Source organism: Piliocolobus tephrosceles, chromosome 9 (genome assembly GCF_002776525.5).
Source record: "Piliocolobus tephrosceles isolate RC106 chromosome 9, ASM277652v3, whole genome shotgun sequence".
Lineage (NCBI taxonomy): Eukaryota > Metazoa > Chordata > Mammalia > Primates > Cercopithecidae > Piliocolobus > Piliocolobus tephrosceles.
Genome location: NC_045442.1, coordinates 11,436,704 through 11,453,457, shown reverse-complemented (window position 1 = coordinate 11,453,457; position 16,754 = coordinate 11,436,704). Strand labels below are relative to the sequence as shown.

At 47.0% G+C, this 16,754-nt stretch overlaps 1 protein-coding gene across 2 annotated transcripts in view; it reads left to right on the top strand.

Moving 5' to 3' along the window:
• The window catches only part of BTBD16 (BTB domain containing 16), a 68,169-nt gene that overhangs the window by 818 nt on the left and 50,597 nt on the right, over positions 1-16,754 (top strand). The window contains exons 2-5 of one of the 2 annotated variants that reach the window (XM_023224396.3): positions 2,916-2,975; positions 4,688-4,839; positions 12,359-12,432; positions 14,614-14,757. In XM_023224396.3, coding sequence (XP_023080164.1) covers positions 2,964-2,975; positions 4,688-4,839; positions 12,359-12,432; positions 14,614-14,757 — 382 coding nt within the window. In that variant the 5' untranslated portion in view covers positions 2,916-2,963. The remainder of the gene's footprint in view (positions 1-2,915; positions 2,976-4,687; positions 4,840-12,358; positions 12,433-14,613; positions 14,758-16,754) is intronic. The other variant, XM_023224397.3, reaches the window with a different exon arrangement.

Sequence of the window (16,754 nt, the reverse complement as noted above, 5' to 3'; positions counted from 1 at the left end):
CTGAGGTGGGAGAAGCCTCCTCATGCAAGGTGGAAACTCAGCCATCAAGGAAAATATACATTGCTCTAAACCGAAGTGTACCTCAAAAGATACTTGAACAGACAAAGATGCTCTTAACACACATGCATGCATGGATGCAATAGTAAATGAGGACACCGGCAGGTCGGTACAAACACCAGGGCCATGTTTGTATCCAGACACGTTTCTTTTTCTTTCTTTCTTTCTTTTTTTTTTTCCTTGAGATGGAGTTTCACTCTTGTTGCCCAGACTGGAGTGCAATGGTGCGAGTTTGGCTCACTGCAACCTCCACCTCCCAAGTTAAAGTGATTCTCCTGCCTCAGCCTCCCAAGTAGCTGGGATTACAGGCATGCGCCACCACGCCCAGCTTATTTTGTATTTTTAGTAGAGACAAGGTTTCATCGTGTTGGTTAGGCTGGTCTTGAACTCCTGACCTCAGGTAATCCATCTGCCTCGGCCTCCCAAAGTGCTGGGATCACAGGCATGAGCCACCGGGCCTGGCCCCCAGATATGTTTTCAAATTAGAGATTGGCAAAGGAAATACACACACACACACGCACACACACACACACACACACGACATATTTCATACCTAATGAAACAATTTGTTTACCATAAACTTAGTCAAAAGACAAATGATACACTTCTGCAACATGTATAGCAGACACAATGTTAGTGTCCCCAGTACATAGAGAACTCCTTAAAAAATGCTCAGGAAACTACAGTAACCCAGTAGAAAAATGCGGAAAGCCTATGATTAGGTGGTTTTCAGAAAAGAAAAAGTAAAGGACCAATAAATAGATAAAAGAATGCCCAACCCCACTGGTAGCCAGGAAAGTTCAAATTAAAATAAGAATCTAAAACCATCCGACACTCCCCAGTTTGGCAAAAATAAATATGATGATAGTACCTAGTACTGGAGATGTTGTGAAAAAAACACCACCACTTATAAATTGGTGATGGGAATGTTAATTGCTGCAATTTTGGGGCAAATGAATTGGTATTAACTATTTCAATTGAAGATACAGATCTCTGACATAACTATACCACTTAGAAGACTATTTCATAGAAATAAAAATAATAACACAAAGATATACATACATACACACACACACATGTATATACAGATAGAGATATAGGTAACATGTGTAGATATTTGCATACACACATGTATGCAAACTGCCATAATAATGTATATGCATGTTGTTCCCATTGTTCTTATTATGGGAATAAAATGTAGGAAATAACCTCAATGACTTGACAGAGGAATATTTTAATAAATAATGATGCATTCACTGTATGAAATATTATGGAGCCAGGCACAGTGGCTCATGCCTATAATCCTGGTACTCTGGGAGGCCAAGGAAGGAAGATTGCTTGATATCAGGAGTTTAAGACAAGTCTGGGCAATATAGATCAGTCTGGGCAACTCTGGCTCTAGAAAAATTAAAAAATTAGCCAGGTGTGGTAGTGGACGCCTGTAGTCCCAGCTACTGGGGAGGCTGAAGTGGGAGGATCACTTGAGCCCAGCAGATTTGAGGCTGCAATTAGCCTTTATCACACCACTGCACTCCAGCCTGGACAGCAGAGCAAGACACTGTCTCAAAAGTAGAAAAAGTAATATTATGCAGCTATGTTAAATTTTTCTTTCCTGTCATTGTATTGGTTCACTTGTTACAACAAGCATATATTATTAATACTTTTGCAATTAAAAAGTCCAATTAAGGCAATTAAAAGGCAAAGAAAAGCCTGTCTGCCCAAGTGGAATAGAAATTCTGTGAGGCAAGGATCATGTGCATTTTGCTCACCGCTGTCTCTCAGAAACGGCTAACACCTCTTTCCATATGGCGACTGCACAGGAAATGCTTGTTGGTGAATGGATGAACATAGCCATGACTGTGATGCAGGTGAAGTGCTATTTGGGAAGCAAAGGGGAGGTCAACTGAGGTTCTTGGTCATCAAGTTCCATGGCTTCTGCTGGTTTTACCAGCTAGCCCACTTCTTCTCTTCTCTGATGTTGCTCTGGGGAACTACCCAGTCACCAGTGCACATTCTTCTTGGGAGAATTAGTCAAGGTGTCTGCCCTCAGGGGCCAAAGAGTGGGCCCCTGAGCTAAGCCAGGCCAGTTGGGGCCTCTTGCTGAGAATCTGGATTGAACAGAAGAACCCTGCATAGATGGGCTGTGGGAGAGCCGACTCACGCTAGAGGCAGCGCCTGACAACAACAGCCACCAACTGCTGGTGCGTGCCACCCAGGTCCCTGCAGCTGCTTCCTGTTCTTTCCCAGAAAGTTCTCCAGTTTCCTTTGGAGTCTATGAGACCCTCCTCTCATCACCATCCTTCCAATCTCTCTTAACCTCCCCCCAACTCCATAATCAAATGGGTTTCTGTTGCTTGTAACCCAACTGCCCTGATAACTGCTCAGATAGCTGGAAAGTCCTTCCACTCTTCCTCTTTCATGACCTGTAAGCCCGGGTGACCATCAGTCTACAGGACTCCAGGGCAGCCCTGGCCTACAGCCATTGTCTAGGCCTAATCATTAATATTATCCCTTTAGTCCCCTGGTCTGAATGATCAATTATGTGATCAGCCTACTTATAGCTATCTTTTGGTCTTCCTCGCTTTGGCAAAGGATTATCTTCTGTTTTGCTTGATCTGAGCCACTTTCCCAGAACAACAGCAAAGATCTATCTGTCTACTCATCTGCTTACAAAAAAACTAACAAACAAACAAACAAAAAACAGCAACAGCAAGATATTCTCTTGATCAATAAAAAACCCACATTCGAGGATTATTCATTATTGTTCCTGTGGCAAAATATAGATTCTTTAGGCCAATCTCCTCCATAATGTTTTGAAAAGTATGGAAAATTTCACCTTTACCTCTTTTGTCTTCTAGGTTGCTTATCTTTTCTCTCCTGTGTAATCTCCACTTTCATTCACGATAATGTCGAACATGGTAAGTAGATCAGTTTCTCAAGAAGGTAGGTGATGAGAAGAAGCACTTGGTTATGGTCATTTTGACAAATTTCCACAAGGGGCTGGGTCCTGCACCACCGAGGACCTTAAACATTATTGGCTGACTCGGCTGGAAAGAGTGTGTCCAGGCAGCGGGCCCTCCAGAGAGCAGGCTTGTGGTCTGACCTGGCGATATTTTACTTCTCATGTGACAGCAGCACTATATCTAGACTCAGATTCCACAGTTTTTAATCATCCACCATCTTCTAGGCACTATACTAAGGCGTATTTCCCAAACTTTATTCTACTTTATACTTTTTACAACACTGGAAACAAGGTGATATCACCACAATCCCCACCACCATCATCCTCACCATCATTGTCATGATGACCATTACTGTCACCACCACCACCTGTTATTCCCATTTTACACATGAGACCTGAGAGCCTCAGAATGTTACATAACTTGCTCAAGGTCACACAACTAGAAAGTAGCAATAACAAGATTTGAACTCAGATGCTCTAGTCCGTGGCCCATGGTCTTGCCACCTCTCCATTGGTGCCCTGGTTGGCTTGGGATCAATGACATCCGTTCCTGTGGGTCCTTCCTGGTGCTTTTTTCCTTGCTAGGTTGCTTTGGGCCTTCAGTCTAAGGTTTACGTCCATGCTGGGTATCGTCCTTCTCTTTTATGTAAATTGCTGAATTTCCCCTGGAGCCTCAAGAAAATGTCTAAGTAAAAGCCCCTGCCCAAAGACTCAGCCGTTCTGCTCCTGGGTATATAACCAAAATAATAAAAAGACAGGTGTTCAAACAAAATCTTGTCCATGAATACTCACAGCACGCTTCACAATAGCCAAAAGGTATAAACAACCCAAGTGTTCATCAACCGATGAAGGAATAAGCAACATGTGGAATATTTACACAATGGAATATTATTCAGCCTTAAAGAGGAATGAAGGACCAATACATGGATGAACCTTGAAAACATTATGTTATGTGAAAGATGCCATCCACAAAAGGCCACATATTGTGGGATTCCACTTCTATGCAATACCCAGAACAGGTGAAAACATAAAATCAGAACATAGGGGCTAATCTTAGAAAGCAGATTAGTGGTTGTCAGGGGCTGGGGACACGGGGACATGGAGTGACAGTTTAATAGGTATGGAATTTCTTTTGGGGGTAATGAAAATGTGCTGGAATTAGGTAGTGGTAATGGTTGCATAACATTTTAAATGTACTAAATGCCACCAAATTGTACACTGTAAAATAGATAAAATTTTATGTTTTGTATATATTTTTACCACCATTGAAAAAATTTCGTTGCCCAAGATCTCCACAGTTTAATATCACTCTATATGACAAGTTAGGATAAGTACTCAAAGGACAGTACTTAAAGCATGATATTATCCCTACTTGTGGATTCTTCAGAGAACTACCTGCAAAAAACAATGTTTCTCCCTGACCTCTTGCCCCCTGACACCTCTTGTCTTAGATCCTAAATTCCAAATTACTTTGTAGCTTGAGATCCTTGGTCTATGGAATACAGCGTTTTTACCCTAAGATGTCTTGTGAGAAATTATTAGCCATGTTCAAAAATTAACCAGCACTGTAAAATTTGTCTTGATTTCCTTCCTGCTGTACAGTTTGGAAAATCTGGCATTTATGTGAAGTTAGAAAAAAAGATGTCTTCTCTTTCTTTGATTACCAAGCAGCACAAAGCTCGGCTGGAACGCCGGATCGCTGGCTCAACCAACCGGTGGCGTTTCCCCAAACAGCCTTTTACTGGAGACCTGCTCTCACTTTCCCAGATGTGCAAGGCTCTGAGCATAGACTTTGAGGAAGCTCTGAGGAACCCAGACAGGTAGGGAGACTTAAAGATTTGTGGGAAGGAATGGTCCATCATTCCTGGGAGGGGAGGTGCCTGATGACCGGGCCACTCTGATTGGCTGGAGTGGCTGTCAAGGGCACATCTGCCAGGAAGGCTCCCTCTGGAGCCAGCTTTCAAGCACGGACAGGGTCATAAGTGACTACTACCTCTGAGAATGTGGGTGGTGACGAAAGGGCAGAGAAAGATTGAATTTTTTTTTTTTTTTTTTTTTTTTTTACGATTTTTCTTCCCATTGGGAACTTTGAACCCAAACAGGATTCTGAGTTTATCATCCAGGAACCAACTGGTTTTTTGATAAACAAAACTTAGTTAGTCCTGGCCCAGTGTTTAGACAGCTTGTGAATGTCCATTTTCAGCCAATCAACTGATCCTCTCTCAATCTCATAGTATTCCGAGCAGCAGGCTAGACCCTCACTTCCCCATGTGATGAGTTCTCTCTTGCCTCTCCTGGAAACACAGAGCTGGACCCTTGACTTAGTCTGTTTCTGTTACTGTAAAGAAATACCTGAGGATCAGAAATTTATAAAGAAAAGAGGTTTATTTGGCTCAGGGTTCCGCAGGCTGTATAAGAAGTGTGGCGCCAGCATCTGCTCAGCTTCTGGTGAGGGCCACAGGCTGCTTGTACTCATGGCGGAAGGCGAAGAGGAGCCAAGGGTGCAGAGATCACATGGCAAGCGAGGAAGCACCAGAGAGGAGAGACAGGAGGTCCCAGGCTTTTGTTAACAACCAGCTCTTGTGGGAACTAAGAGAGTGAGAACTCACCCCTGAGGGATGGTATTAATCTATTCACGAGGGATCTGCCCTTATGACAAAAATACCTCTCATTAGGCCCCACCTCCAACACTGCGGATGAATTTTTTTTTTTTTTTTTTTTTGAGACGGAGTCTCGCTCTGTCGCCCAGGCTGGAGTGCAGTGGTGTGATCTCAGCTCACTGCAAGCCCTGGCTCCTGGGTTTACGCCATTCTCCTGCCTCAGCCTCCCCAGTAGCTGGGACTACAGGCACCCGCCACCATGCCCGGCTAGTTTTTTGTATTTTTTAGTAGAGACAGGGTTTCACCGTGTTAGCCAGGATGGTCTCGATCTCCTGACCTCGTGATCCGCCCGTCTCGGCCTCCCAAAGTGATGGGATTACAGGCTTGAGCCACCACGCCCGGCCGGGGATCAAATTTCTACACGAGGTTTGGAGGAAACAAATACGCAATTTGTACCACCCCAATTGCAGAAGGCACACCTCATTTCCCTGGTGCCGTGGACCTGGCTTGATGCCACTACCATCCCTAGGCTGGCAGCATCTGTCTTGTGAGCTCACAGCCAAATCGAAGTGAGCATGGACTGTACTCCTAGGGCAGCACCTGGCACAGAAGAACTGCCTGCTCAATCTTTGTTCAGCGAGTAGCCAAATCTTCCCTCTCTAGAGCCACTGGCCAACCCTGTTCCGTTGCTGAGTTCCTTAGTGCCAGGCCTAGGCCAGGGATGCAGGTGCTGGAGCTAGGCCTAGCAATACAGACAAAGTGATCCCAAAAGCTGATGAGAGGGTCTGGGCAGCAGGAACTAAGTCCCTAGGAGTTACTGAGCTAAACTGGAGGCGGTAGCCTGAGGGGTGGGGTGCAGAAATGGCATTTGGTGCTGGGCATTTGGACTGTTAACAGCAGTCTATCAACAGCGCTGGAATCCCCACTTCTTCACTTACTAATTCTGTGACCTTTAGTCAGTGACTAACCCTCTTTGGGCCTCAGTTTCCTCATCTCTAAAATGGTTATATAGCACCTTCTTCAAGATGAAGAGTCATCTTGAGGATTAAATGAAGCCATCTATTGAAAATGCTTAGCACATTTTCTGGCAAATAGTAGATGCTTAGTAAACAGAATTATTTTCTTTATTGCCTGAGCAGCATTTTAGTAATTAATCCCAGTTATTTCATCTTGGGGTGTCTCAGCTCTGTGCTCTGTCAGTCAACACCTCCTTTATTTCACTCTGCCTCCTTGTACCTTCCCCAGTTCCTTCCTCCAGGACAACACCTTCCTCCAGCACAACAGGGGCAGAGGAACCAGTCTTCCAGGGAGAAGTTTTTACACATCTGGCCCTCTGCTTTGTGATGTTGGGAAGCTGCATGTTCAGAGGCAGCAGATACTCTCAGGTGTTCTGGGCAAGTCTACAGCCGTGCATCTGGTGCTCAGCTGATCCAGGATCGGTTCTGCCAGGGCACTTGGGCTCTGTTCTGTGAGCCTCTTGTCCTCCTCCTGAGACAGTGGGCTAGCCTGGGCACAGGCTTATCATGGTGACAGCAGAGGGCACGAGGGTACGCCCAGGAGCACATGTGTCTTTCGAAGCTTCCACCATTTCACATCCACTAGGCCCCACGAACTGAGGCAAGTCATGTGCCCAAACTCCCAGTCAAGGGACAGAAAACACACTCCATCTTCTTATGGAGAGAAATTTTGCAATGTGGAGGTAAAAGGTTTGGACAGAGGGAGGGATGAAGAATTGAAGTCACTGGTTTAGTATACTGAGTGTGGGAGAAACTGATGTGCTGTAATAAACCAAACGTGTCTGGGCATGGTGGCTCATACTTGTCATCCTAGTGCTTTGGGAGGCCAAGGTGGGAGGATAGCTTGAGGCCAGGAATTTGAGCCCAGCCTGGGGCAACATGGTGAGACCCTGTCTTTACAGATAATTTTAAAATTAGCCAGGGATGGTGGCGTGGACCTGTAGTCCCAGCTACTTGGGAGACTGAGGTGAGGGGATCACTTGAGCCAAGGAGATAGAGGCTGTATGAAGTGAGCTATGATTGTGCCGTTTCACTCCAGCCTGGGAGAGAGGGCGAGATTTGTCTCTAAAAATAAAAAAAAAAAAAAAAAAAAAAAAAAAGAGAAAGACACACACACACACACCCCTACCTTTTCTTTGTCTTCACCATAGGAATTTCTTCCATGTAATTATGGGAAACTTCTTAGAAAGAAAAAAGGTTGTGTTTAATTTAGATAATAACATGAAAGGCTTTTTCCTGGTAACTCTTGTGAACCTTCAGGCATCAGGCAACTCTCAGATGGCAAACTCCACTGTCAGTAAGGGCCTGGAATGCTCCATGAAACATACATTTTGTCCCCCAAAGCACTGCATGACTGTTTCTGCCCCACCTGGCAAGCTGTGTTCATGTCATGGATGGTGTCATTGCTGCTTTTCCCACCTGGGGGTGCTGTCTGCTTGGACAGGAGCTGGACCAATCTGTATTTCTTGAGTTATGGAAAGGGTCATTCGTGGTGGAAAGCTGAGGGAGCAGGCTCCCAGTTTCCTGTCTGTTTTGGGTATGTCATTGTGCCCAGCTGGCCAACACTTCCTTCAGCCGTGTTTATGGGTTTTCATGATGCAGGGAGTTCCTGGTCAGCCACTAAGAGGAGCTGATCTTCAGGCTGCTGGTCTTCTTGCCTTGGACCTTTTGCAGGCTCTGTGGCACTGAGTGTGGGAGAGGAGACTGAGAGGAGGAAATGTTAACTTCCCTGCAAGCACCCTAATCTTTTCGTGCCTTAGTTTAGGTGCAAATCGGGGATGCTGTCTTACAGGGTTGCTGTGAGAATTACATGATATAATTCATGTAACGGGCTTAGAAAACTGTATGGCACATATACACTCAATGCACATGTGTCAAGTGTGTCCCTGGGGTCCACTGGCATGTATGGATGCGTACTGTCATGGAAACTCAGAGATCCAGCATGGGGGGTGTGACTCAGGCCAGACTGGGGAGGGGGCACCCCCACCCCACAAAGGCTTAGGGGATTGTGGCTCTAGGAAAGACCCAGAGCCCTCCCTGTCCCCACTGGTGAAGCTGCCTGGTGGTTTTCTCCCTTTCTGCCCGCAATGCCAAGTCTATTCAAGGGTGGGAGGAGGTCATGCTTAAGAGGTGAGGATGGGAAGAAGGGACTCCTATATTTTTATTTTATTTTATTTTTAACCAGAGAGCAGTTCTGGGATAGTGGGACTAGAGACCAGTGACCCATGTTATAGAGGTGTTAACCTAAATAACAAACAGAGAGGAGAGGAAGACTCTCTAAAAGTAGTTGATGTTTATTCCGGAACAGGCATTGCTATGGAATACCAGTGGCACCATAAACTACGTGCGTATTCAGGGAAGTAAAGGAAAACAAAGGTTTTTTGTTTTGTTTTGAGACGTTGTCTTGCTTTGTTGCCCAGGCTGGAGTGTAGTAGTGCAGTCACAGCTCACTGCAGCCTCAACCTCCCAGACTCAATTGATCCTCCTGCTTCAGCCTCCTAAGTAGCTGGGACCACAGACATGGCCACCACATGCTAAATTTTTTATTTAATGTTTTGTACAGATGGGAGTCTTTCTATGTTGCCCAGGCTGGTCTTGAACTCCCGGGCTCCAGTGATGCTCCTGCCTCAGCCTCCCAAAGTGTTGGGATTACAGACATGAGCCACCATGCCTGGCAAGACAAAGGTTTTTAAAGGAAAAGTGAGGAGGATTACATCATTGCTCTGAGATAATTATCCCTGGCTACCAGGATCCATAACAAGGGTGACACCAGTTTGAGCTGCTAGGCAGATGTCCTTGCACTTCTTTGTGTGTGAGGTTATGATGGCCTTTGTGTGCAGTTGTAGGTTTTGCAGAGTCTTTTGTGATAGTTCTTATTATCAGGCATTCGTGTGTGAGAATTCTCCCTTCCTGGCCTTCCCCACCTCTATTTGTCAGGTGGATTTTTTTTTTTTTTTGAGACAGAGTCTCGCTCAGTCGCCCAGGCTGGAGTGCAGTGGCGCGATCTCTGCTCACTGCAAGCTCCGCCTCCCGGGTTCACACCATTCTCCTGCCTCAGCCTCCCAAGTAGCTGGGACTATAGGCACCCGCCACCACGTCTGGCTAATTATTTGCAATTTTTTAGTAGAGACAGGGTTTCACCATGTTAGCCAGGATGGTCTCGATCTCCTGACCTCATGATCCGCCTGCCTCGGCCTCCCAAAGTGCTGGGATTACAGGCGTGAGCCACTGTGCCCAGCCATTTTGTTTTTTAAAAGAGATTTAGAGACACGGTCTCAGCCAGTTGCCCAGGCTAGAATGCAATGGCTATTCACAGGCACAATCACAGCTCACTGCAGCCTCGAACTCCTGGGCTGAAGTGATCCTCTTGCCTCAGCTTTGCGTGTACCTGGGACTACAGGAGCATGATACCATGCCAGGCTCCGTCAGGGTTTTTAAGGCATCATAACTCCATTTTTATTTTGACACCTTTCACAGAGACAATGAAAGAGAGGATGTTAACCAAAGGCAAGTCCGTGCCAGGCATTCCAAACATTCACTCTTTCACTCTTCCCTTCCTCTGAGACCAAGAGGCAGAAAATGGAAGGACTGGGGTCCAGCCCCAGGTCTATGTCACTCTTCCTAATTCATCAAATTGGCATTTTGACCTTTGGATAGTTTGCTCCAGGAAGTCCGTATGTCCGTGAGAAACTTACTTCCCCTTCTTCCCCTTCTGCCTTTCTCCATCATGGTCATGACTTAGAGACTTGAGCTCCAGCCTAACAGCACGTTCCCAGCATCCCCGCACCAGGCGTTGCAATGGGAGTTCACCTCGGACCACTTAGTCCCAAACAGTGAGACAACTCACAGATGCCACGTGTTCCGTTCACTTTTCCAGTGATCCTAAAATGAACTGCAGCCCTTGGGAATGGCAGAGCCTACATGATGGTTGGTATATCTTGACAAGCAGCTCTCACACCCAGGAGAAGGCAGTATGCTCACCTCTGTTTCCTGGCATCCCTTGGCTCAGCTGATGACACTGATGTTTGTGAGGGTAGTTGAGTTCATGGACCTTGCGCCATATTTTCCAAAGTCCATGGCTCCATTTTGAGATCACGGTCTGAACTCTTGACTCTGGCCAGCTCTTTCCAGACGTGTCACCCAAGCCACGAGGAGGATCGAGGGAGGAAGCGAGGGTGGCTTGGATCAGATCTCCACTGCTCCTGTTGAATAAGCAAGTCCAGCTCCTACTGCCTGCCTTAGGCTGAGTCATTGGCAGCCACCCTCCCCCCTTGGACAGGGCAGCACGTAGTTGGTAATATTCTGGACACAGGCTCCCACCCATGCTTCCTGCATGCACCCTGGCCCACGGGGTCTCCTGGGATTGTTGGAGACAGCATGGTGAAGTTGACACTGCATGACACAGACCAGCTGTGGTCACAAACGTCTCTTGGCTGGCTGGCTTTCTGGGATGACTGTCTTTAAGTTGTGAATATGTGACTCAAATTTTGTTTCACTTCCTGGCTTAGCATGATGAGTCCATGGTGTTTATCTATGTGGTCATGGATTCATTTAATGAATATTTGCTGAGCACCTGCCTGATGGCTTGTGCCAGGGTCATAGCAATAAACACATGCCCAGTCTGTCTCGCAGAGGATACACAAGTAAACAGGCAGCCACAAGACACTCCAGAAGGAGTTTTAAGGGGGAAATCCCAGGACAGGCAGGGGGAAAGCCACTGGCCCAGCATCCCCAGAGAAAACAGCAACGAAGCTCATTCTGAAGAATGAGTAGGAGCTTAGCAAGGGGAAAGGCAAGGAGGAGAGCATTTGGGAGAGGGAGTAGTGCGTGCAAGAGACGAAAGCAGCGGTTGGCAGGTCCAGGTGCAGGCTGCTGAGAAGGGCTGGGGTGGGGACCGTTGAGGGACCAGGCTGCAGAAATATGCAGGAGCTGGTTAGCCATGCGAAGGAGTTTGGACTTTCCCCCAAGAGCAATGGGGAAACACTGGAGGATTCTCAGCAGGAAAGACACAAGACCAAATTTGCATTTTGTGGGAGGCAGGCATCCGAGCAGAGCAGGGTTGGAGGCCGGGAGACTTTGGCAGTGACTGGAGGGAGATCATAGGGGCTTGGAGGACGGCGACAGCAAGAACAGCAAAGAGAGATGGACAAATTCAAAACATCTAGGCAAGTGATGAGATGTAACAGCACTCGGCATGCTGGCTTGGGCAACTGCAGGCTGGTGGTGCCATTTCCTGAAATGAGAATCTGAGTGAGCAGGGTAGGATTTGGGGGTAGATGCTAAGTTTAGTTTTTGGACACACTGAGAGTGGGACCTGTATGACCTCTAAACAAAATCGTTGGTGAATTAACATCCCAGAAATGAGCAGAAACCTCTATTCTTTTCTCCCAGCAGATATTACTGAGTGTCTACTATATGCCAGATAATGTTTTAGACACTGAATAAGGTGTCATTCAGGCAGCCAAGTACGACCTCAAATACCCCCTCAGTAAGCCCTACCCACAAACTGAAAACAGGAATCAGCATTATAAGCCAGCTATCAGCCTACAGGTTTTCAGATCGGCAGACAAATGGTGACCTGAGGAAACTCTTCCAAAGGGCGAGATATGAGTAGCTTGATCAATGGGTGCTTTAAGGAAGTTTGTACTAGAATAATGCATGTTGTAGTTGGAGAAAAATGTCAGTATTAACTCCTGGATTTTATGTTTGCATTTTCCCTTGAGGTTATACATTCCACAAATTCAGAAGTTTTTCTGTGAGAATTTCAAGAACAAGGACATCCAAAGTGCGGAAGCAGGTGAGTTTGTGTTCTCCATGGATTAAGTCAGAATGTTACTGACTTCAGGGGCATCTTATGGTCTTTACGGAAGAAAATCAGCCCATAAGCCAGGGTGCTAGTCCATAAGTTGCGATTCTTATCCACTTCCCAGTGTCTGAGAAATAATAGGTGCCCTATAAATATTTGTCAAATGTGCAGTGAGTGAAACCAAGCTTGGTAAACACATTTTCATATGCTCCTTGCTGTGATAAAGACAAACGTGTTGGTGTCAATAAATAGCTCACACCTGTGATCCCAGCAGGGAGGCCCAGGTGAGTGAATCACTTGAGGTCAGGAGTTTGAGACCAGCCCGGCGAACATGGTAAAACCCCATCTCTACTAAAAATACAAAAATTAGCTAGGCGTGGTGGCATGCACATGTGATCCCAGCTACTCAGGCCACTGAGGCAGGAGAATCACTTACCCCAGGAAGAGGAGGTTGGAAGGTTGCAGTGAGCTCTAGCCTGGGTGACAGAGCAAGACTCCATCTCAAAAAAAAGAAAAAAAAAAAGTAGTCTTTGTATTGAAAGACTAAATGGAGTGCAGCAAGCATAAAGCAGCTGTTCTTCGTCTCTTTGGGCTCCAACCAGTCATGACTTGGACGTTCACAGCTGCACTTGTTCAAGACGACTTTTCTGAGGCAGGATCAAGAATCAGGATAGGTTCTTTTTTGCTAGAAAAAGGTTCATTGAGCCTCATGAGGAGGCTGGACAGCTTCTTAAAGCAGCATTTTTTTTTTTTTTGGATAAAGCCTACTGCATGGTGTGGCTGCTTGAGATCAGAGCCAGCCTCCTTTCCAAAGAGAGGCTAACAAATTCTTTTCTCAACTTCAACTCTGAACAGGAGAAGTAGTCTAAGACCATCTCCTGGCATGAGAGAAAGAGCTCTGGATTGATTAGTGATGGCTGCCATGCATTGGCCATCCTGAAAGTGGAAATTGACATCCAGTGAGTGAATATGTTGTATCCACAATTCTGCCCCTGCCTATAATCACCCTAATGGGCTGAGACTTCTTCTAACTCAGCATAACCAGACCACCTAAGGTGATGTAATATTTGAGATGCAAACCCCCTGAACCCCAGCACCAAACAATATCATAATATTGGTGAATAACAATAATAATAACAGGAAGAAGAATCAGGTACCCAAGGTCACACTGTAAAACTAATGGCAAAACCAAGAAATACGTAGATGGGGCTAGTGGCCCTTCAGGTCCTATCTGGCACTCAGATTGAGGGTTTTAGGCACCTCTCCTTCCCCCAGCTCTGTACTAACAACACAGGAGCTGAGCCATGCAGAGTTCTCTCCCCATGGCCTCCCGAGCCTCACCTGGCCTGGCATCCTCGGTTTCGCCCTCTGCCCTCCTCTATCAAAAAGCCTCTTCTTTTAGTGATCACTGATTTTATCCTCAGGTTAGATGTCCCGAATAAAGTCTTCTACAGTTTGGAAAGAGCCTTCTTTTATTGTCAAGGGGGGTCACGAGAATCCTATCCTCTTTGGTAGGCCTGCTATTACATTTCAGATGGGTCATGCTTTGGTACTCATAGTGCAGTAGTTCTCAACAGGGAACTGAGGGGTGATTTGGCTTCACTGAGGACACTTGGCAATATCTGGAAACATTTTTGGTTGTCACCGCTGAGGAGCGAGTGCTACTGGCATGTAGTAAGTAGATGCCAGGGCTGCTACTGGGCATCCACAGTGCACGGGACAGCTCCCCAACAGGCATGTATCTGGCCCAAAATGTTTACAATGTCAGGGCTGAGAAACACTGTCATAGGGGAAGCCAGAACGCTCTTGTTGCCTTGGCCCCCCAAGAGTGCCCCAGACAATGTCCCTGTTCCACAAAGCTTTTCCTGATTCCCCACATTGGAGGGCAGCGCGAGTGCCTCTGAAGTCCTACAGCTGTTAGCCGACAGCTGTCCTGGACATGTGGCATGTCCTGGGTGACCTCGTAAGACTCCTTCAGTGTCCCCCTCAAAGCCACTCAGCCCCCGAGGCCCACACTTCAGCACTTCCTTTCTGAGATGCCTGGGGAGGCTGCTTGCCTGCTTCATCTGCTTAATGATCCACCGAGCAGAGGAGTTGGGGGAGAGGAAGCTGATGAATCTTTGGGTGGGGACGTTATTGATGTGTTTGCTCAGCATCATTTTCTCTCCTCAGATGTGATTCTTGAGTGCCTGGGCTTCAAATGGGAACTCCATCAGCCCCAGCTTTTTCAGTCTGAGACCTTGGCCAAGCTCTACCTGAAAGCCCTGACGCAGGGCACCACATACCCCCTGAGGGAGCTGGAGGAGCTTCTGCGAGGTACTTCCTCTCTGGTGCCCAGTGCTGGAGCCCCAGTGCTCTCTAGCTTGAGGGTCCCAGCTTGGAACGTGGTTATCTGTTTTGAGACCATGGTCACTTTAGCAGTCAAGAGCAAGGCTCCACGGTGTTATCTCATCCCATGACAGCCTCAGTTTCTTCAACTGTAAAATGGGGATAATAGTTCTTAGGATGCGGCTTTGAAGAGTAGAGGAGGTACTAGGTGTGAGGTTCTAGAACAAGGCCTGGCACACAGCAAGCACTCAGCACATGCCAGTTATTATCCTTGAAATAACCCGAGTCTTGTCTGGCCAGCCCAGACACAGAGACTCTACCTACTTCTTTGAGAAGGAAAAATGGGCTGTGGGGAACTTTCTGAAGAGGTTTTTGGAAGGAAGGTGGAGTTCTGATATCTGTGGCTTATTTGGCCCTAAGTATGCTAATTCAAGGCCCACGTGTGTGCATCTATTTTGTTGTTGTCTTTGCTTTTCTTTCCTCTTCTCTTCTCATCTCTCTTTTACCTCATTCCAAAAAGAATGTAGGCCACTTCTTTGTCTCCTTTTCCAGTCCTGACCACCCCAGCCTCCTCTCACCTGGTCTCTAAGTTGTCTCCATCTGCACTGCCAGCTGCTGCTTTGGGCTACAGGTTGGCATCCCCTCGGGCTGACTCATAAGCAGGTGCCATGGAAAATTCGAGGCCCCCACAGCCAGCCAGCATACCAGTCATGATGGGCTTTCATTTCCAAGACATGACAGCAAAGCCCTGTTATTCTAGAGTCAGACAGGCAGCCGGAGCCCCCAGTCATTCCGCCCCCGCGAGCCTGAGCCTGGAGGGAGAGCCCCGCTGCCTGCGGGAATCTGACTCAGCCCTTCCCCGCGGTGCAGGCAGTGAGAGCCAGCTGGGCTCTGCAGAACTGCAGCAACCTCGGTGCTGGCTCATGAGCCTCTGTGCTCTTCTGAAGCCTTTGTCCCAGTGTCTTCAAGAGCCAGACTGGTCTCTTCCATCTCCCCTGTACCCAAGTCAAAACATTCACCAGACCATCTGGGAAAGGCTCTGGTGAGCCAGACAGTGAGTTAATGGAAAAGCAGGAGAATTTGGAAGCGGACATGGAGTCATTAACATTACGGTCTTTACCGTGTCTAGAATGGGTCCCTAAAATGGAAATATTTGGCCCTGCTAAGACAGCCACTCTGATCCAAGCCTTCCTGCTAGAGGCTGCACCTGGCTGGGAGACGAGAGGGAAGGTGCAGAGATGAAACCCCAGTGCCCCGGACTGTCACGACTCCAGCGTCTCCTCCCAAGCTCCATGGACCGATCAAGCCCTGGGATTCATGTCTTTCAATAGCAACAGTCACAGTCCTTCATGTGCCTTTAAAAGCGAACATATCTCACAATGGTGGTTTGCATACGTATCTCACAGTTATCACTTGCATGTTCTTGAGATCATCTGTGTTGCTATCCTGAAACTTCTGGCCAGACGCTGGAGTGCTGGACTCTGCAGAGACGTACCAGCTCTCCAGCTGCTCAATTTCCTTCCATGGAGAGTGGAGGAGCAGCTGTCGTGGAGAGGACGTGTTTATTCTCTAGTGGGGAATCCAAGAAGGAAGTGGCCCACTTACTGAAAACAAACTAACCACCTTGGCTTTGGAGAACCTTGGAGAAGAGTATGAACAAATTACTGATATCTTCTCCGATTTGGGGGTTTTACTCAACCTGGAGGGAATATTGAACTTCTGTCTTTCACTTACTCTGACATAAGTGATTCCCTCCCTCCCTCCCTCCCTCCGTCTCTTCCTTCTTCTCTTCCTTCCTTCCTGTGTGGAATGCTTAGCTTATGCCAGGCATTGTGCTAGGAGCTTACCATCTGAGGGGACAGACAAACCCAAAATGATGGGAAAGCATGACAAATACCGTGACACAGTATAATATTAACCGCCACCCCCTGCATGCCTACTGTGTGCCAGGCACTCACGTGCCTCCTCCCATTTACTCCCTGCCA